Raw genomic sequence first — 22,651 nt, forward strand, 5'->3', positions numbered from 1 at the left:
CCAGACAACATCTTTGTCTCCTGAGCCACCATAAGGGATTAGACCAGGGATCAGCAACCTTTTGGCACTACAACTGTGATGAAACTACGACTCCCAGCATGCACAAGTCCTTGGCTGTTCTCAGAACTTTCATAGAAGTGAATGGAGCATTTTGGGAGTTGTAGTATCACAACAGCTGGAGTGCTGGTGATTGCTGATCCCTGGATTAGACAGTTGCACGCCGCCATATTGGTACAGTTGGTTGTTTCTTCAATCATGTCCAGAAAACGACGTCCTGATGTGAGCAGTACTGAATAGTACGATGCAAGTGACTACTTGTATTAAGGTTCACGTATAACACGATATACAGCCTTGAGGCATGCATTTTTTTTAGTTCGAGAACATCTTGTTGTGTGGAAGAGCTTCCGGTGAGCGTTTTGCAGCCTTTAGGGAGAGGTGGTGACTGATTATGCATAATGAGACGTTGTGGAGGATCACGAAAATTAGGCATGTGTGAGAGACATGGCTTATTAATAAAGAGGAGTAATTGTGGGCCTATCAGACCAGGATGTGAGCAGCAGAGACTGTGGAACTGTGCAGGGCATTACTAATGCATACATCATAACATGACGGTATATAGGACGCACCTTCACACCTATCTCATCTTCTAGGATATGCACTTGAGATCAGTTGTCTTATAAGCTCAAAATTCAGCATTTTTTATGGCACTCTGTAAAAGGTGCATCCAAATAAATTATTTTAGTTTAACTGTTTCAGTGCAAAGTGATAGCAGTAGACATGTACAGTATATTAATGTTTCATAGCACCCAATATTTTGCGGTATTGGCTTATTTCGGTCCCCTCTGAAGTAATATGGTGCCCCCTGCAACCAGCTGACATTGCAGTTCTCCGTTGACCACAATATACCACTGACCTGCTGCTTATTCATTTTATACCTAGTTAGGAGGACTTGCAAGGAGTTAAAGGGCATCTGTCAGCAGTTTTGTACCTATGACACTGGCTGACCTGTTACATGTGCACTTGGCAGCTGAAGGCATCTCTGTTGGTCCCATGTACACATGTGCCCGCATTGATGAGAAAAATGATGTTTTGATATATGCAAATGAGCCTCTAGGAGCAACGGGGGCGTTACCGTTACACCTAGAGGCTCAGTCAAGAGGAATAGTGATTGTGCATGTGTGCTTTCAACATGTCCCATCCTTTATTTCCGTGGAAGATAAGGCACTGCCAAAGATGTCTGCCAGCCGCTTATTCCCATCTCCTGAGTAAACATGCAAGCTCGACCAGGTCAAACATGCATGCTTATGGTAAAGTTGGGAGAAATACCGATCAGACCTTCAGCTGACAACTCTCAAGGGTATGGTCGGCTTAGACCAGGTCTGAAGAGTGGTGATATTCTGTGAATAGGACTATGGAATAACCTGCTGCTATATTGGTATTGGGACATAGAAGAATAAAGGGTCTCTCTGAAGTGGCACTAAAGCCATGTGCTCATGGTGGGTCCTCTGATTCATCAGATGAGACCGGAAGTGAAAAAGCAGCAAAATCGAATCTAATAATGGATTGTAATGTAATAAATGTCATCTGGAAATACATCCAAAAATGTGGAAATCGGCCATTTTTATGGTAAATCTGTTACCCAAAAAGCAGATCCATTATGGCTTCTATTACAGCGCACACTGCAATGATTCTCTCTGGTTCCTATGTGATTGCATGAGTCAGGGAGTTGGAGTGGCCACCCAGCTTTTCCCAAAACAGATGATTAAAAGGGGATGAATTGAGAAATGTGTTATTTCCAGTTTTTTGTTTTATTTTTTAAGGTACTGTGTTAATGACTTTTTAGGCAACGTCCTTGTTTCCCTCAGATCTCTTCTACGCTACGGTGGAAACCTTTCCCTGCAGAGCGCAATGAGTGTGAGGTTCAACAGCAACGGGACCCAGCTGCTAGCCCTGCGCCGGCGCCTGCCTCCGGTCCTCTACGACATTCACTCACGTCTGCCCGTATTCCAGTTCGACAATCAGGGCTACTTCAACTCGTGTACCATGAAGAGTTGTTGTTTTGCTGGAGACAGAGATCAGGTGAGAAAACTGGTGAACTGTACACATTATGTGAGGTGTATATACACATAGACTTCTGCACTTTGAGACTAAATTCCACTTTCTGTACATTACATAGTTCAGGTGAGTGGGGAAGACGTGGATAAAAGGTAGGGGGGTAAATCTTAGGCTGGGTTCACATTGCGTTTTTCCAATCTGTTACAAAAAAAAGTATATACGTTAAACGGATGCCTCAGACTGATGCCATACAGTGGCATCCGTTCACCATACAGTTCCATTGTAATAAAAAAAATAAAAAAAAGTATACTTTTTTTTTTACAGGACTGTACAAGAACGTGGTGTGCTGCATTTTTGTATCTTTATATTTTTTTTTGTAACGTATACGTCAAAGGGAGGCATAAAACGTGATGGGAACCCACCCTTAGAAGGTTATTTCCCCCGCTGATTCGGAGTTAGGCAACACTGATGTTGCCCTATGTAAAGAGAAGATGTGCTGCCAGTAATATGCAAACTGTTTAGAGGAGGAATGACCGTAGTAGCGATTGTTGATCCTCCATCCCATTTGCATTGTGTAAAAACCAGCACTGACTGACTTGTGTATCATCAGTAGGCGCTCGTTCAAGGCTGAAATTTACCAGTATAAATTTCATTACAAGCTATCCCTTCATATCAAAATAATGTTTGGACTCAGAAAGCATCACAGGGGTGCGATACAGCCTCACAATTATTTACTGGATTATTACTCTGTATATGTAAGTGTTCATGTCGATTTATTCTAAGAATTCACGTAAGCCATTCTTGTTTCTGTTTACGCTAAAACAGGTTCCTACACGGACTATTCCACAGCTTCTCACAGTACAGAAGTCCTTTCACTTCTTGAACGTTTTTCTCAAGTGCCACTTTTAGGGCTCATGCACACGAACGTATTTTCTTTCCGCTTCCGTTCCGTTTTTTTTGTGGACTGTATGCGGAACCATTCACTTCATTGGGTCTGCAAAAACAACGAAAGGTACTCCGTGTGCATTCCGTTTCCATATTTCCGTTCCGCAAAAAAGTAGTTCATGTCCTATTATTGTCCGCAAATCACGGTCCGAGGCCCCATTCAAGTCAATGGGTCCGCAAAATATACGGAACGCACACGGAACACATCCGTATGTCATCCGTATTTTGCGGATCCGTACTATATAAATGCTATGCCCATCCCATATTGCTCATGTGTTTGGTGATTTAATAAGTTACGGTTTCCGTTTCTGATCTGCAAAAAACAGATTGCATACGGAAACCATACGGATATGTTTTGTGGAATAACGGAAGAGGGCTTAAATCAGAAAAAAAAAAAAACTCCGATATGGAACAACGGAGCCGTGAAAAACGGACAGCAAAACAACAACGGTCGTGTGCATGAGCCCTTAGGAGCATCTTCACTGAGCTCTCAAAGGGGTTGTCTCACTTCAGCAAACCGCATTTATCATGTAGAGAAAGTTACTACAAGGCACTTACTAATGTATTGTGGTTGTCTATATTGCCTCCTTTGCTGGCTTTAATTTTTCCATAACATTATACACTGCTCGTATCCAGAGGTTATGGCCACGAGGTGGCCGGGATGGGAGCTGCTGCGCATGCTAGCCTATATGGTCCCGTCCACCAGAGAGGCTGGCGCTTTTCCCTATAGTGTGCAAGCACAACCACTGCTGCTGGATTACAGGGTGGTTGTAACCCTTGGAAACAGTGTATAACGAGATGGAAAAATGAATCAAGCCAGCAAAGGAGGCAATATAGACAATCACAATACATTAGTAAGTAGGATTGTCATGATACCAAAATTTAGATTTGATTTCAATACCTTAAAAAAGTATTGCTATACTCTACACCATTTGACACCACTCGAAAGAAGAATAAAACGCCAAAAAAGCGTCATGCAATCCACATTTTTCGGAACGTCGGCACATAATAGAACAGTCCTATCATATTTTTTTGGGGGGACAGGGTGACAAATCGCGTGTTTTTAACTTTTTTTTCCGTTACGGCGTTCACTGTATAGGAGATGTTTTTGAATATTTTAATAGTTTCGTTTTTTTTGGACGCAGCGATACCTAATATGTTTTTCTTTTATTGTTTATATATTTTTATAAGGAAAGGGGGGTGATTTAAACTTTTAATACTTTGTTCTTTTTATTTTTATTTTTTTAACTTTAATGTTGATCGTGGCACCTGAGCGTTTAAATGACGGGGTTCGACAGGATTGCCGTTTCCCATAATTGCGGACGGTCTGTGTGCTGTTATTATAGTTCTTTACTCAAGTGAATGGAGCTAAGCTGCAATACTAGACATAGCCTATGGACAAGCGTGGCACTGATTCTGGAACAAACAAAAAAAAGCAGGCCCTTTTTAGTAATCCTGGACAACCCCTTTAAGGTTAACCAATTACATAGTGGAGCGCAATAGCAGTAAGTGTTTTTTGTGCGGTAAGACTCGGGAGGTTTGGTAACCCATGTAAGACATGCTCGTAAACATTCTTGCGCGTGTTTTTGTAGTTGTTCATGTAGGATCCTTCATTAATGTGAGGCCCAGACTGAGTAACCACAAGTCTCATTCATGGATTGACATCACTTCCAGATTTCAGTAGGAGGTAACGAGGAATGCGCCGTCTACCTTTAGGCCAAATTCTGCTGACACGTCTACTGTAAACCGGCAGCAGACGGGAGAGATGCTAAATCCTTCTATGAGAAGAATTCCTGAGCGCTGCGCCCACAAGGAGCACAATCCCATACTTAGCATACTTACGGATTACAGCTCTGAGGACTATAGCCTAAATCATATACATTTATGATCTCTGTCCATCTGGATAAGTGTAGTGTGAGACAAGCGAGCCTCCAGGATCACACTCCAAGGATAATACCCATGTTTTTCAAGATGTCTTTGCACACCGAGCCCCAGTGATTTAGACATTAGTGCTCACCTTCCTGGTTTGACATAGCCCTGATACGTTCTAGAATTTGCTTCCATGTAAGGCAGCTTCTGCTTACCGGTGCCCGGAGGCTTCCTCCACCCCCTATAATTGCTTCCAGTAAAAAAATGTATCCCTCATGAAAAGAAAGGCCTCTGGTTTTCATGGCTTCTGTTCACATTCCTTCCAGACATCAGCACATGCTTTGAGCTCCTATCAGATAATCTGTCCGCACCCGCCTGCCCTGTGGGGTTCGAATGGTAGGAGGTAAAAGACTTTTCAGTCCTGGGGCATCTCCGCAGCACATGGGATATGGGATGTCTCGGCTTGTGTGCTCAGCTGATGCTTTACTCAGTAGCAGAAGCTGCACAAGTCAGATCAGGCAGAGGGAGGACCTACCTACAGATGTCAGTAGCTCCAGAACTACCAGACACGCTCAGCAGGAGCGGGGTTAAACTGTACATGAGATCAAATAGTCAGTGTAACTCCCTTCATAAAATCTGGTACTTGAATCAAATGACCTACAGTGGACGTAACCGTATGCAAGATAATCTGAGAAATGCTGTTTTCCTTATGTTCCATAGTGTGATTGACATATGCCAAAATATTAAAACTCCTCTACAAACAAAAAAAGAACTGTGAGCGTGGTAATATAACCCTATAAACACCAAAAAAAAGCCACACAATGGGTAAATAGTGAAGTTTATATTCTTTATTAAATCCAATACAATAAAAATAAATATCATAAAATGATTGCATCAAAGCAGTTAAAAAAGGATCCTATGTAGCAGCACGTGGTGGGTTACACCCACTAACGGTGGTCCGCAAATACCAGAAATACAGCAACAAGTCCACAGATACCTGGGGCCCATAGAGCACTGGGCAAAAAAGCAAAGATGAGTCAAATAGGTAGGAAAGGCAAAATCACATCAATGACTAAGGTCAGTGTGAAAGACTATGAAGAGGGAGACAGAAATAGTTCCCGACAATCCTAAAAATCCCTCAGACTCGCTCTATAATGCCTCATGCACAGGTGTATGGGAACCCATGTAGATGTATGTACAGCAGTGTGCCAGCATATCAAACAGGAAGGCAAACACTGAATACTGTATAACAAACAAGTATAACATTATAAACAAGGAACAGACGCAGACTGATGTGGCCTCCAGCGATTCCCCGGCGCATTATAAACAAGGAACAGACGCAGACTGATGTGGCCTCCAGCGACTCCCCGGCGCATTATAAACAAGGAACAGATGCAGACTGATGTGGCCTCCAGCGACTCCCCGACGCATTATAAACAAGGAACAGACGCAGACTGATGTGGCCTCCAGCGACTCCCCGGCGCATTATAAACAAGGAACAGACGCAGACTGATGTGGCCTCCAGCGACTCCCCGGCGCATTATAAACAAGGAACAGACGCAGACTGATGTGGCCTCCAGCGACTCCCCGGCGCATTATAAACAAGGAACAGACGCAGACTGATGTGGCCTCCAGCGACTCCCCGACGCATTATAAACAAGGAACAGACGCAGACTGATGTGGCCTCCAGCGACTCCACGGCGCATTATAAACAAGGAACAGACGCAGACTGATGTGGCCTCCAGCGACTCCCCGACGCACGTTTCGCCCAGAGGCTTCACGCCCCCTGGAAGGCCTGTGCCAAAAGATCGCCTCCAAATATTTTCTTTCACCGTATTGAAAAGCATGGTTGACTTCAAGGGGTTTTACGAGACTTTTCTAATGGATAAGTCATCAGTATGTGATCGCTGGAGGTCCGATACCCGGGACCCCCACCAATCAGCTGTTTGAGAAGGCACTGGAGCCGATGAACGTGACGTCACATGGCCTAGACCAGGGACGCCAAACCTGCGGCTCTCCAGCTGTTGCAACACTACAAGTTCCATCATGCCTGGACAGCCTACAGCTATCAGGGCTGCTGGGAGTTGTAGTTTTGCAACAACTGGGGGAAGGCCGCGGCACTACTGCTCGTGCCGGTGCCTTCTAACGCAGCTGATTGGCGGGGTCCTGGGTGTCAAACCCTCACCTATCAGGTACTGATGACCTATTCAGAGGACAGGTCATGAGTAGAAAAGTCTCAGAAAACCCTTTTCACTGTCTAGAACAGGGGATCTTACAGCTAGCATACTGCACGGTTTACGTGTCCTGCGCATGCTACTATATGGAATATAGGTGCATACTTTGGGGCTGTACAGTAAGAGTAATGGCTCCCATACATATTAGATTAATCATGGTAAAACTGCACACATTTGGCAGGGGCCAGCTGACTATCTGATGTGTATAGGAACCTCCTAACGCTCTCCCAACAAGTAATGTATGGATTAGGCAAGGTAAACTTTCAGCGCACATGACTTTTGTTCTAGCAGGAGATAAGTGGCCGCCACCAGACGTTTCTGGCAGTAGCTTTCTCGTCTCCTGCCATTAAAAACACAGGCATGCTCAGCTAAGCCGGGCATGGGAGAGTCTTTCGGCCAACAGCTATTGCACCTGTAATGCTGGGAGCATGTCACATTGTGTGCTGTACACCGAGGGTAAATAAGGAAACTGTGTAATATATTATATGGTAACGCAGCATCTATTGAGTTCTATGCTTGTAATTCCATCTAATCAACTCAGTGGGATGTGCAGAATGTGTATAGTATGATTGTGTAGTTGTAAACTTTATTTTACTTGTAAGAGATAAAGCCTGTTATGGCTGTATAACACCTGCCGATATTTCGGACAATAATTGCTGAGGCAACCAATGACGCCGTGCGCTCCTGCACTCAGAAGAAATCCAGGCCGGTATCACAGGGTCCGTGTTTCACGAACGTGTGCATGAGGCTTAATACTGATGCCAATTACCTGATGAATGAGCAAACACTCGTTCATAGGGAAATTCTGATTTTTAAGCATGCTTAAAAATCAGCGCTTTCCAGCAGCAAATTGTGCTGTCTAATAGCGGTCTGCCGCCGGCAAACCACCAGACAGTATGGGGACGAGCAATGGCATAGCGATCGCTCCTCCCCATGCTGCAGTGGAGATCGCTGCATGTAATAAGCAGCGGTCTCCTCCGCTAGTGAGCAAGCGATTACCGGGAGGGAATGCTTCCCTCCCAACAATCGCTTGCTCCATCGGCCTGTGTAATATATACAGTCTGAGAATCCGCCAGATAATCGCAAACGAGCATTCATAGGAACGGACAGATTGTCGGGAAAGACCGTTCGCAGGAATGTTCGTCTCTGATAATCGGCCCAGCTATCCACCATAGCACTGGGCGCGGAGTAAATCCATTGGGAACTATGCTGATTGTTCAGATAATGGAACAGGAATTATTTATTACCAGTTTACTGCCTCAAATGTTACCGTAAATGCAAAGCAAAGTGTACCGTGTATGTTATGTAGAACAGATGTATGTCAGCCTGCAGGATAACTATCCCTATGAACTCCTAGGGGGGAGCGGCTGAGTTATAGTTTTATTGAGATATTCACACAGTACCTATTTCTAAATTGTTCTTTCAGTACATCCTCTCCGGCTCAGATGACTTCAACCTGTACATGTGGAAGATCCCGTCCAGCCCAGAAGCAGGTGTGTTAATGTAAATGGGAGTCTGGGGGTAGATGTTTTTGAGCTGGCCATACACATTAGGTAACCTGTATGTAAAAAAGTTTGAATGACTGTCCCCCAATGTCCTCTGCCAGGGGGAACAGGGTTTGGATTTTAACATGACCAGATTTTCTGCTGGTAACGAGTGTCGATCGACATTATAGCCGTTTACAGTATAGCAATCCAAATAACGCGCGTTTAGCTCTGTTCACATAAAGCAATCGTCCTCAGTGTGTATGACTGATGTGGGGATTCGCTCTGGTAAACAGGATAAGCGGACACAGTATAGCGACACCAACCAGTTTGTAAACCAAAAGTTCAGTCTTTATTCACACGTTAGAAAGTAGGAATCAGTCTCGCTCTCCCCCTGTGACGCTGCCACCAATGGGGAGAGCGGGGCGGGCACACTGCGCCACCAATGATAGGACGACCTTTTTTATGGGTTCAGACTTAGTTAGCAGGACATGTAGAGCGGTACCCAGGGATCTCCCTGCACCTACTATTATTCCTGGGCGCCGCTCCGTTCGCCCGCTGTGCCCCATTACTGTCTCCTTCTCCGTATGCTAATTACTACTATCGGAGCGATGGGGAGGAACGCCCAGGAGAGAAGCTGATGTCTCCTCCCCATCGCTACGATAGTAGCATTTAGCATAAGGAGCAGGAGACAGTAATGGGGCACAGCAGGCAAACAGAGCGTCGCCCAGGAATAATAGTAGGTGCAGGGAGATCCCTGGGTACCGCTCGACATGTCATGTTAACTAAGTCTGAACCCACGAAAGGTAGTTTTTAGCTTTTAATACAGGAGAATCACATTGCCGGCACCCTGCCTCTGACAGGGAGCTGCGATCAGCGGCAGTTAACCCCTCAGGTCCGGCACCTGAGTGGTTAACTGCTGCTGATTTGCTGCCAGTACCCGCCTCCTGTATTAAAGGTTAATAGTCATTGGTGGCGCAGTGCGCCCGCCCCCCTCAACCTCCCTCAGTATTAAAATCATTGGTGGTTCAGTGCCCCCTCTCCCCCTCAACCCCCCCCCCCCCCAGTATTAAAATCATTGGTGGCAGTGGCCACAGGGTACCCTCCGCTCCTCTTCGTTGGTGGCAGTTTCTGATCGGAGCCCCAGCAGTGTAATCCTGGGGCTCCGATCGGTTACCATGGCAGCCAGAACGCTACTGAAGCCCTGGCTGCCATAGTCAGCTCCCTGCTGCTGTGTGTACTATGCACAGGGCAGCAGGGAGAGTGTGAGGTCCTATTCACCCTGATAGAGATCTATCAGAGTGAATAGGACAAGGGATGAAAAATCCCAGGTTCTGGCCCCTAAGGGGGAAATAGTTATTAAATAAAAAGTAAAAAACAAACAAAAAGAAAACACCAAAATATTAAGTATAAATTATATATAAACAATAAATAAATAAACAGATCACATATCGCCACGTCCGAAAAGTCCAAACTATTAAAATAGAAAAAAATCTATGCGGTGAACGCCAGAACAGGAAAAAAAAAAGAAAAAATGTGCGATTCGCCATTTTAAAAAAAATGCGAAATGCACGTGGCTTTTTTGGTTGATTTTTTTCGCGTGGTATCGAGTATCGCAATTCTTTTTTTATGGTATCGAAATCGAATTAAAAAATTTGGTATCGCAACAACTCTAGTTGGGATGCCGCTATACACATGATATGGGAGGCTGGTCTTGCTGAAATTGTTTCGCTCGGCCAACGCTCATTTAATGTTTATGGGCACCTTATGAAATGGGTTATTGCAGTTTTTTTTTTTTATATACATGTGAACAGATTATGTTCCCTTAAAATATACAAGAGCCTTCAGGCCTGCAGTCACAAATCGGCTAATTTCTTCCTGACTAAAGGAGATTATTGCATCACGGAGTTGTAAATGGCTTGGCACAAATCCAGGAGCTACTGATGACTGTGTAACACGCTCAGGACATGACAGGCATGCGTCATGTATTGTAGATGAAATGATGCATACATGCCGTAATGAGACACTGCACAATATCACATCTTATTAATGTAATTGTGTGCTTCGTTACTCTTCATTACGCTGACAATCGTTTATGTCTTTGTGGTTTTCTACCCTCGTTGCTCTTGTAGGTGGACCAGGAAGAGTTGTAAATGGCGCCTTTATGATACTGAAGGGACATCGGTCAATTGTCAATCAAGTGCGATTCAACCCGGACTCCTACATGATCTGTTCTTCAGGTGTTGAGAAGATCATAAAGGTGAGGCACTCGGTAAAGCAGATAAATAGATGTAGATATGCAGAGCGTACTGAGGATTACCTTCTTATTCCATTTATATAACATAGCAGGTTGCCCTGAAGGCAGACAGAGATTTAGGCCCACCCTGGTGTCAGTCATGTAATCTAATAGATCAAGACCTCATGCACACGAATGTATGTATTTTGCGGTCTGCAAAATACGGATCCGCAAAAAATACGGATGACGTCCATGTGCATTCCGTATTTTACGGAACAGCTGCCCCCTAATAGAACAGTACTATCCTTGTCCGTATTGCGGACAATAATAGGACATGTTCTATTTTTTGGGTGAAACGGAAATACGGAAACAGAATGCACACGGAGTAACTTCCGTTTTTTTTTTGGACCCATTGAAATAAATGGTTCCGTATACGGTCCGCAAAAAGAACGGAAAACGGAAAGAAAATACGTTCATGTGCATGAGGCCTAACCCTGATTGTGTAACTCATCAGAGCTCTCCCTATGACTGCGCTTCGGCAGCAGGAAATCAGCTGCATTTAGATTTTTAGCTTTGGACATGAATGGAGAAGAAAACGCCATGTGAGTTGCAATGAGTCAACGCAAAGTGTTTACCAAGTATTATTATTTTTGTATTTGTGGGTTATTATAAACAGTAATTCAAATATATTCTGTTGATTTTCCCCTTTACTATGCAGCAGAGATGCACAATAAATCGCATTTTTATATTTAACATATTTTTAAAGAATTTTTTATGTTATTTGTAATATTTCAGGTCAATATCTAAATTTAAACAAAAAAACATTAAATCTTGCATTTTTGCAAAGGACACTAAGCCTAATAATGGGCGCCACTTCTTGGTCTGTACAGATCACATTACTGCAGTTACCTGCTTATCTGTCATTGCAATCCTGCCTGTAAATATATCACCTCTGTGTACAGATAAGACAGGATCCTCCATTCACAATAGGTGATTGTCAGAGCTTATCTCTTCCTTCCTTGTACAATGACCTCTGCACAGGTCACAGAGCATGCCCAGAAAACTCTCCATAGAAGTCAATGAGGTCCCTCCTGACCATTGTGTCTATGGTCCATGGGGCTGCCGTAAAGCAATATTCTTACGAACAGCTCAGGCAAGATGGCCGCCCCCATAATCATGTTCAGAGAATAGAATAAATAAATCTGCAGTCAGAAAAAAAAACAGAATAGAATAAAAATTATGTCTGTCACTATCTGGTTTTTAAAACTGCTGATCAAATTTTTGGTGACACATTTCCTTCCAAGGGGTGGTCCAGCATGGAAAAGTGTTGGGCTCGGAGTTGGTTAAAAAAAAAATAGAAGAAGTGATACTCATCATGATTCCTTGCTGCTTCCATTCTGTCTCTTAGCGGCTTTCTCTGGTCTCTATGTCCTAGTCCCATCTTGACACCCAGAAAATGTCTGGTCAGCCGGTCACTGGTTGCAGACACTGATCGGCTAAGCAGTCATGTCCGTGTAGTTCCTGTGTGTCAAGGCAGGACAAGGAAGTAGAGACAGCGGGGACCCAGTAAGTGTTGTAATGGGGATGGCGGGGGATGGTGACTATTGCTTTATCTTAATTTTTATATATAATCCTCTATGAGCCCTTTGTGAAACAATTTTTCCCTTCCCTGCTGAACAGTGCCTTTAAAGGGAATGTGTCCCTGTGTTTTTTTTTCTGCCAGTCAAAACCAAATACTGACATATATCTTTTCTCTAATCTGTTTTAATTTTCTGATTGTAGATAATCCTATTTCCTTAACATGACTAGGGGGGATAGGGCATCTTGCCTGAACTTTTTTTTTAACAGCATTTAGAGATATTCTTTTAAGCTGTCACAATAGAGTCTTTGACTTCTATAGGAGAGTTTTCTAGCCATGCTCTGTGACCTGTGCAGAGGTCAGGAGGGAGTAGACAAGCTGTGATACCATAGAAAAAGGAACAGCACTCCTGGAATCCACAGAAAAGGTTTTTCTTTATTCACCCATGTGATGCAACGTTTCGGCTCTGAACTAAAGCCTTTCTCAAGCCAAGAGAAAGGCTTGAGAAAGGCTCTAGTTCAGAGCCAAAACGTTGCATCACATGGGTGAATAAAGAAAAACCTTTTCTGTGGATTCCTGGAGTGCTGTTCGTGTATATATATATATATATATATATCTGTCATTGTGATCTTGCCTGCGATGATAAGCAGGTAACTGCAGTAAAGTGATCTGTACCAACCAATCAGTGGCACATATTAGGCTTAGTGGCCAGTGCGAAAACTGCACTATTTTATGTTTTATGTTATAGATATTGACATGGGAAATGAAATAGAACATCAGAAAAAAATCTTAAAAAATATGTTAACATGATTTAAACAATAGGTTGTTTTCTGATGACACATTCCCTTTAAGGTAAGCATCACACACTCAATGGTTCTATCTGCACCATTATACACTTGAGTGTTCTCATGCAAGCTACATTTCCTCAGTCCCACATAACATTGTAATTACATGACTGCTATTTGCTTTCCAATGTGGTTATGATCTCTAGAGACCCTCTCAGATACATTGAGGCCAATAGACCCCCAAGCGTCCTAAATACCATCATCAGTCTACTTGTTTAAGTAGGATCCATAGTATGAGCCAAGGTTGTCCAAAGGGGACATCCACTATAGGTGAAAGAGTTTTTTAATAATATATGAACAAGAATATCTGTCTGAGGCCGATCTGCTTATAGAGCGTCCATATTGTAATCCTTTAGCAATATGGTCGGGAAAGCAAAAAGATAATATGATAAACCCTGTTCAAGGATACAGCAGCTAATTTTCAGTTGTCATGTGTTTTAGTAACATGTATTTTAATGCATAAAATGTCTTTTATATGCTTTATATCATAGATATGGAGCCCTTACAAGCAGCCACACTGTTCTGGGGATCTTGATGGTGAGCTGGAGGATGATTCCCGCAGTTTGTACACACATGAAGAATACATTGGACTTGTGCTCAATAGTGGAAGTGGATTGTCCCATGATTACGCCAACCAGTCAGTCCAGGAAGACCCTCGAATGATGGCATTTTTCGACTCCCTTGTCAGACGTGAGATAGAAGGGTGGAGCTCAGACTCTGATAGTGACAGCACAATTCTGCAGCTCCATCCTGGAGTCAGCGAGCGCTCTGCTTACAGTGACTCTGAATCCTCAGCAGCTTCCGTACCTCCTTCTCCTGCACAGGTCCCCGGAGAGTCTGATGAGGCTGCCACTGCTGGGGAATCACAGAGATCAAACGAATCTCCTTCTAGAAGACCCAGGACTACATCTCAAAAATTACGACTATTAGCACTTACAAAATATCAAGACAAATATCTAGCAGCTATTGCCAACAATTCCGACTCCGAGGATAATGCAGGGGAAACGGAAGCTGAGAGAAGCGCACTTCCTCGCTCCCCAAGTCCTGAGGAGGACCGATCGAGCAGCAGTAGCAGCAGCAGCAGTAGCAGCAGCGATGAGGAGGACACCCTTAATGACCGCAGGAGTTCAATACGACAGCGCAATGCATTAAGGCAGAAGCAGAAAATGCAGAAGGAGGAAAAGGCAAAATTGAACTCTGAAAGTACATCCGCAATAATCGGGGAGGATGTGCACGATTACCCCCAGATTACAGTGAACGAACAATCTACATCTGCCGAGTCTTCACCGGACAGAAGAAGTCCTACTAGGGCAGACCGGAAATCTTCACTCTGCCCTAACATAGACTCTGTTGAAAGGAAGATCTACAAAGCTTACAAATGGCTTCAGTATTCGTATATATCTTACTCTAAGGGTAAAGAGGGCGAATCTTCCACTGTGGGTGGAGACGCTGACGACACAAGGCCAGGAACAAGCAGTAGGAGTAGTAATACCTTGCCACTCGCTATAGAAAATGATCATACTTCCGACAGTAAAGACTCCTTACTAGATAGCCTTAACCTCCGGAAGAAGCATCAAAACGAAAAGCATTTCTGGGTGGAAGAAATAGAGAATTCTTCGCAAGACACAGGGTCATCCGAGTCCAAAAAACTGAACGGAACTTCTGTCCATAAAGAATTAACATCTTGCTCCGAGGACTCTTGTGATCTGCGCGACGGTAACACAGTGCAAACCAGCACCGAATTCATAGTAAACCAGCAATCCCCCTGTTCTGACAGTAAAAGCACAGACAGCAGCGTAAAGAGCCAGGAGGGGGAAGTAAAAGAGGAGGACGCAGATGTCACCTGTACTCGCCAGAGCAATGGTCATCTGCATCTCCACCCCACAGACTCCAACAACAGTGGGCAGAGTTATGTGGAGCAGGTAACGGCGTGTTGCCATACACACTCCAGTATAGACAGCACTAACTCCATGCAGGTGGTGACACCGCTACACCGGTGCATGTGTTTAACAGAAGTGGGCTCTACGAGGAGTACCAAAGAGAATGCCACATGCCATGCAGACAATGGAGGTTTACAGCCTTCCAGTGGGCTGAAAAGACACTGGCAAGAGGAGTGTGAAAATTCTTCCTCTGAGAAGAAAAGGAAGCTATAGGTTTGGGTATCCTCATATGGTTGAGGAGATTCCCTAAGTGTGTAAAAAAAAAAAAAAATCTGGGGCTATATCTGTCAATTTTAGGAGATGTAGCCCCGGCTGAGTTTGCACTAAAAGCAGCAGTGTTTCCTTTCAGCAATTCCTTTTTTTTTTTTTTTTTAAATAATTTTTCCTGTCTCCCTCCCATGTTAAGGTTTGGTTTGGTGATAACGTGGGCGCCTGCACTGGTGGGTGGATAGGAAGCGACACCATGCCGCGGCAAAAATCTGAACTGGTCTCTTTTCTGTATATTGCCAAAGCAAACAAACACTTGATCGATCGGATCAAAATATCTGTGACAAGAAAACCTTAGGACTGACCCATGAAATTAAAGAAAATCCTTCTTTCCAGTCTTTTCTCGTTTGGGTGGTTTTGTTTGACTCTGGCATTTGGGTGATGCGCTCATGTAATAAAATGTAGATTCGTTTGTGCTGTTGGATGTTAATCCACTAATGATGAATGATCACTAACGAAAGTGTTGTCATGGGGAGTGCTAGGAAGATTTGTATGAATGACCATGAAAATTGTATTTGGCTTTGTCACTTTATGGCAATTGGTTTGGCGCTGCATGACGCCAATTGGCAACGTACCGTGTTTTCATGGGAATGCAACATTGCTATCAGTTAATATGGGTTACGATTGGTGTATACCAGGGATCAGCAACCTCCGGCGCTCCAGCTGTTCTGAAGCTACAACTCCCAGAATCCTCCTTTCACTTCTTTGGGAGTTACAGGAACAGCTGAGAAAATGTGCACGCTGGGATTTGTAGTTTCACAGCAGTTGGAGTGCCGAAGGTTGCTGAACCCTGGTGTATAGGCCAAATGAATTCAGCTGCATGCCGCATACTTTCATACTTCTGCCTTTACATTGAAATAAAGGCATTGGGGCACATTTACTAATCCTGTAGATGGTGTAAACTAAACCCGGCTGTCTAGACCTGCACCAGATCACAGGGGCTCAGACGGGATGTGGTCTAACTCTATACCAACTATTGGTTGGCTTAGTTTGCGACAATTTTACGCTGGATTTGTGGCATAATTATGGTGCATCTTAGGTCACACTCCATTTCCCACTAAACCATGTCCCCCTTGGTGAGCTAGATACAGTACTGTAGATTTTTCTAAAACTTGATGCACCAAATTGCGCCAGAATTTTCCACAATGTACGACAATGTCTAGGTGCAGTCCGATTAGTAAATGTGGGTCGGTGTGCGCATTAAGCGTTTTTTTTTATTCAGGACGCTCTTGTATTGATAAGCATATTTAACTATGCTTTCCAATATAGTTTAAATAAGGCCGAAGCCATGTACCACCCGGACTTTTGACAAAAACAAGAAAAAAACTGACTGGTCTGGTTTACTGTAGGCTATGAATGTGATCGCATGTATGCTGGAAGCATTTCCAGTTATAATGCAACAAACATACACATGCAGCCTTCGCTGCACCTTAGGGAACCTGTCATCGACTTTATGCAGCATAAAGTAGTGACAGAAATGCTGATGTCAGCGGTGTGTCACTCATGAGCTAATAGTATGTGGTTGCTGAGAACCAGCATCTTAATCATTGCAGCCCAGGCCTTGTAAAGAGTCAGATCTACCTGAGAAGAGTCCTGGTTATTCATATCTCCTGCTCTCTCCCCGTCTGCTGATGATTGTCAGTTCTCTCCTAGAGAGAAAGGAGAAAACTAGGTAGAAGACGGTCAGTCATCAGCAGGTGGTCAGGAGAGCAGGACTTCATGAATAACCAGGACTCTTCTCAGGTGGCCCTGACTCTTTTCCAGGCTGCAATGTTTGTGATGTTGGTTCTCGGCAACCACTTACTATTAACTTATAAATGACAGACCGCTGAAATCTACTCACCTGTCTCTACTTTATGCTTCCTTTAGTATGGGCAACACAAAGTTGATAACAGGTTCCCTTTAAAGGGGTTGTCCAGGCTTTTAATATTGATGGCCTATCCTCAGGATAGGTCATGAATATCAGATAGGCGGGGCTCCGACACCCGGCACCCCTACCGATCAGCTGTATGAAAATAAGACACGCGCCGTGCACAGTTTCCTGTCTCTCTTCCTGCTCACTGCTGCTATGGCAAGCAGGAAGAGAGACCGGAGATGGCACGCCCACATGGCGTATGCCTTCTATTCATACAGCTGATCGGCAGGGGTCGCAGGTATCGGACCACCCACCTATCTGATATTGATGACCTATCCTGAGGAAAACCTGGAAAACCCCTTTAAAGAGGACCTGTCACCACTAAATGCAAGCAGCAGCAGGAGCTGAGCAAATCGATTACGGTATATAGTTTTATAGATTCGGTAAAATGTATTCATTTATATCTCTGCTTTTTCTGATCTTAAACTAGTACCTTAGTAAGTAGTCTACTTGCTGCAGATGCTGTTATTTTTTTATATTAAATATTGCCCTCTGTTGCGGCGTTGTTCCCCCCCCTTTGTGCTCTGGCGCCCAATATGCAAATTAGCACCATCTCTACAGGGAGTATGTAAGCAAATATAGTACTCACTGTACATAGCCTGTTCTTGTGAGATTTACCAAATCTCACGAGAACAGCTCGTCGTCTCCCTGGCTGTGAATCAGTCTGCTGCGATTGGACAGCATCACAGCCAGGGAGAAGGAGACGCCCACTGAAGAGAGCTGAGGTCTCCTCCTCCCTGTACCGATTCCACTAATTAGCATATGGGAGTTAGAACACACAGGGGGGCACAGCAGCACAACATAGGGGACCATTTGGGGGGGGGGGGAACAATAGCATCTGCAACAGGCGGACTATTTAGTAAGGTACTAAGATAAAAATAAAAAAAATCTCATGAAAGGTCCTCTTCAAGATCAGAAAAAAACTGATATAAATTTTGCTGAATCTTTTCCAACAAAACTATATATCAATCTGCTCAGCTCCTCTTGCTCTATAAGGCTGCATATAAATTACACTGCATTTTGTGATGACAGCTCCCCTTTTGACTCTGGTTACGGTATTTTCTTTTTTTAAAACATACATGTACGGTATATCATTCCTGCATATGACTTGTTATCCAAATCATTTTTTGCAATTGGGAATAGTCCATAAGTCTGATGATTTTTTTTATTTGTGAAAAACTAGCGCTTTTTTAACATGATTTTTTTTGTAGCATTTTACAAGGGGTGCCTAAACCCCAAACCAGTTTTAAATACAGCCAAGAAACTGGTTAACATGTAGATAAGACTGCACTCGCCTATATGCCACTCCGCGAGCCAGAAGAGTAAAGTCGATCTGTGGTCACATGCACCACTGCAACCATTTACTGGTCTCAGTGGTGACTTGGTCTGTGACACTAGGGGATTCATCACTGCTGAGGCCAGTGAATGGTTGCTGCAGTGCACATGAAACATAGAATGTGTCGGCAGATGAGAACTATTCGGCCCATCTAGTCTGCCCAATATACTGAATACTATGAATAGCCCCTGGCCCTATCTTATATGAAGGATGGCCTTATGCCTATCCCATGCATGCTTAAACTCCTTCACTGTATTTGCAGCTACCACTTCTGCAGGAAGGCTATTCCATGCATCCACTACTCTCTCAGTAAAGTAATACTTCCTGATATTACTTTTAAACCTTTGCCCCTCTAATTTAAAACTATGTCCTCTTGTAGCAGTTTTTCTTCTTTTAAATATTCTCTCCTCTTTTACCTTGTTGATTCCCTTTATGTATTTAAAAGTTTCTATCATATCCCCTCTGTCTCTTCTTTCTTCCACGCTATAAATGTTAAGGTCCTTTAATCTTTCCTGGTAAGTTTTATCCTGCAATCCATGTACTAGTTTAGTATCTCTTCTCTGAACTCTCTCCAAAGTATCAATATCCTTCTGGAGATATGGTCTCCAGTACTGAGCACAATACTCCACATGAGGTCTCACTAGTGCTCTGTAGAGCGGCATGAGCGCCTCCCTCTATCTACTGGTAATGCCTCTCCCTATACACCCAAGCATTCTGCTAGCATTTCCTGCTGCTCTATGACATTGTCTGCCTACCTTTAAGTCTTCTGAAATAATGACCCCTAAATCCCTTTCCTCAGATACTGAGGTTAGGACTGTATCACTGATTTTATATTCTGCTCTTGGGTTTTTACGCCCCAGGTGTATTATCTTGGTAGCGCTTGGTGCTAGGCCCTGAGAGGCAGCATGGGTCCCAGGAGGAAAAGTTTGTCACTTCTACCTTTCCCTTTCCTGTAAAGTAGAGCTCAATGAGCACCATGTAGTGGATAGAGGAAGCGGATCTGCCAGTTCTTCTGTGAGACCCAGCTGTGTGCGTTGGGCAGAGCTGGCCCTGTTTTCTAGTTGGGTCCAAATTGATGGAAGGCAGGGCCAGCAATACCATGTTGTGGCACATTATAACACTCCAACAGAGCCAAATACCACAGTCCATCATAAACTACTGCCAGCAGCACAAAATACATCCCCAAAAAATTACATCAGCCCACCACAAAATTTCCCTGTAAGGTCTATGGACAATCCGCCCCTGGCTCTCCATGTGTAAAATGCCCCCAATTGGGTGCTGTTTTCCCCTGTAACTGGAGCTCCATTTAATAACCTCTTGAGGGACATATTATGCGCCAAAAATATTAAAAAATAAGTATAAAAAAGTATAAATGTAATGGAAAAAAAAACCTCAAAAACGTTTAAAAAAACACGGCAACCCGAAACTGCCATCATAGTTGCCCCATTCACACAAAAATGTGCATATTATGTATTAAAAATGACTGACACAAAATATAAGGGATATTAATATAACATATTAATATATTTGGTATCAGCATATTTAAACAATAAAGCTATAGTTTGAAAAACATTTTTATTTCCTTGCAGATTTTTCCTTAAATAAAAAACTCTAAAACCATTGCTAAAGAATCCTATGTGTCATGCAAAAAAAAAATGTGGCAACAATTTATTTTGGTAGCCCAATAAATAAAATAAAAAATTGTCTTTAAAGCCTTTCCAGACCTCGTCTTAATGACTTTTTGCTTGTAAGGTTACTTTCACACTGCCGTTTCAGGGTCCGCCTGTGAGATCCGTTCAGGGCTCTCACAAGCGGCCCCAAACGGCTCCATCCTGACTTTACATTGAAAGTCAATGGGGGACGGATTTGTTTACAATTGCACCAATATTGTGTCAATGTAAACAGATCCGTCCCCATTCACTTACATTGTAAGTCAGGACGGATCCGTTTGGCTTCGCACCGCCAGGTGGACACCAAAACGCTGCAAGCGGAACAGAGCCAAACTGATGCATTCTGAGAGGATCCTTATCCATTCAGAATGCATTAGGGCTAAACTGATCCGTTTGACTTACACTTAGACTTTTTTTGACTAAGTGAATGCAGACGGATCCGTACTGAACGGATACCATCGTTTGAATTTATAGGTGCGGATCCGTCTGTGCAGACACCAGACGGATCCGCACCTAACGCAGGTGTGAAAGTAGCCTAACCTGCGTTTTTTTTTTCTGCTGTTTTTCAAAACGCAGCACACTTTTGGCATTTTTTTTTTCCATATTTTTTTTCTTTTCCTTAAGCTTCTCTATTCAGATATATAAAAATTTAAAAATGCATGGCAAAAATGTATACCATGAAAGTCACAGTTTTCTTTTTTTTATTTGTTTTGTTTTGCAAGCTAAACAAAAATCACTGAAAAAAGATAAAAAAAAACTAAGATAAAAACATCCTGCATGATATGATAAATAAATATGCGGATGCCCATGGCTACATTTATGAAAAAAATCACAGAAAACAAATACCGTATTTTTCCCTTTATAAGACACACTTTTTTCCTCCAAAAGTGGGGGGGAAATGGCTGTGCATATTATAAAGCGAATAATAGTGAGCGCTTCCATTATGGCTGATTTGAGGTCTGATAGGGGTCTGGTATGAAATAAAGTGCTGATCTGAGGTCTGATGGGGTTCTGGCAAGAAACTCTGATTTAGGGGTCTGACAATGAGGACTGATCTGAGGTCTAATGGTGGGGTCCGACAATGAGGGCTGATTAGAGGTCTGATAGGGGTCTGGTCTGAAATAAAGGGCTGATCTGAGGTCTGATAGGGGTCTCACATTGAGGGCTGATGGAGGTCTGACATGCAGGTCTGATATGTGGGTCTGATGTGATGTCCTGATATGGGGGTCTAATCCGATGTCCTGATATTTATGGGGTTCTGATACGAGGTCTGATGAAAAATATATTTTTTCTTAATAAGTAATAATGCACCAAAACAATAGATGTAAGCATTATATATAGAGTAAGCCCTCATTCTGATATAATAAAATCTCAGACTCTTAGGGTACTTTCACACTAGTGGCAAAGAACTCTGGCAGGCTGTTAAGGCGGGTGAACAGCCTGTCGGATCCGTGCTGCCGCTAGTGCACGCGTGCCCCCGGACTACCGCTCCGGCCCCATTGACTATATGCTGAGAGGCGGCCGGAATAAAATGCTGTTGTACTTTTATTCCGGCTGCCTCTCGGCATGTTTGCCGTACTGCCGCCGGAACTCCGGCCCGCCCCCATTATAGTCAATGGGGCCGGAGAGGTAGTCCGGGGGCACGCGTGCACTAGTGGCAGCACGGATCAGACAGGCTGTTCACCCGCCGGAACAGCCTGCCAAAGTTCCTTGCTGCTAGTGTGAAACTAGCCTTAGCAAATATATTTTGATCAAAACATATCTGTGCCCACCTACCTATGCCCTATGCATTCAGGAGAACAGAGCCTGCACATATAGTGTGCTGCTCCTAGTCACATCTATGTGCATCCAGCAACCAATAAGAGGAGCAAGCACAGCTATATGTACCACCTAATCAAGGCAGCTTGTTTGATAGGATGGTCAGGATGTTTTTATCTTTGTTTTTTATCTTTTTTTCTGTGATTTTTGTTTAGTTTGTAGTATATGCTTAAAGGAGTGGCACGTCCAAGTGTGAATGTGCTCCTATTTTATCCTGGGAGTAGCATCCTTGAGTACTTTTGCAGTTTTTGTCCTATTAAACAAGCTGCCTTGATTAGGGAGGATAGTGGAGAAAAAATATATATAGAAAGCACAGTAGAGAGTCGGGAGGTTGGAAAAAGAAAAAGGTTTTTAGGTATCAGATGTGCCGGAGTGGCCGAAAGTGGCACCTAGAGATAACCCCTAAGGCCCCTTTCACACGAGCAAGTTTTCCGCGCGGGTGCAATGTGTGACGTGAA

General features: G+C 43.5%; 1 protein-coding gene across 1 annotated transcript in view; it reads left to right on the forward strand.

The window, feature by feature from the left end:
• Positions 1-16,917, forward strand: part of DCAF5 (DDB1 and CUL4 associated factor 5) — a 58,046-nt gene extending 41,129 nt beyond the window's left edge. Inside the window, exons 6-9 of the mRNA XM_040411783.1 lie at positions 1,866-2,079; positions 8,530-8,596; positions 10,720-10,847; positions 13,739-16,917. Of these exons, the coding sequence (XP_040267717.1) occupies positions 1,866-2,079; positions 8,530-8,596; positions 10,720-10,847; positions 13,739-15,400 (2,071 nt within the window). The 3' untranslated portion in view covers positions 15,401-16,917. The remainder of the gene's footprint in view (positions 1-1,865; positions 2,080-8,529; positions 8,597-10,719; positions 10,848-13,738) is intronic.
• Positions 16,918-22,651: the final 5,734 nt, after the last annotated feature.

Source organism: Bufo bufo, chromosome 11 (assembly GCF_905171765.1).
Source record: "Bufo bufo chromosome 11, aBufBuf1.1, whole genome shotgun sequence".
In the NCBI taxonomy this organism is placed as follows: Eukaryota; Metazoa; Chordata; class Amphibia; order Anura; family Bufonidae; genus Bufo; species Bufo bufo.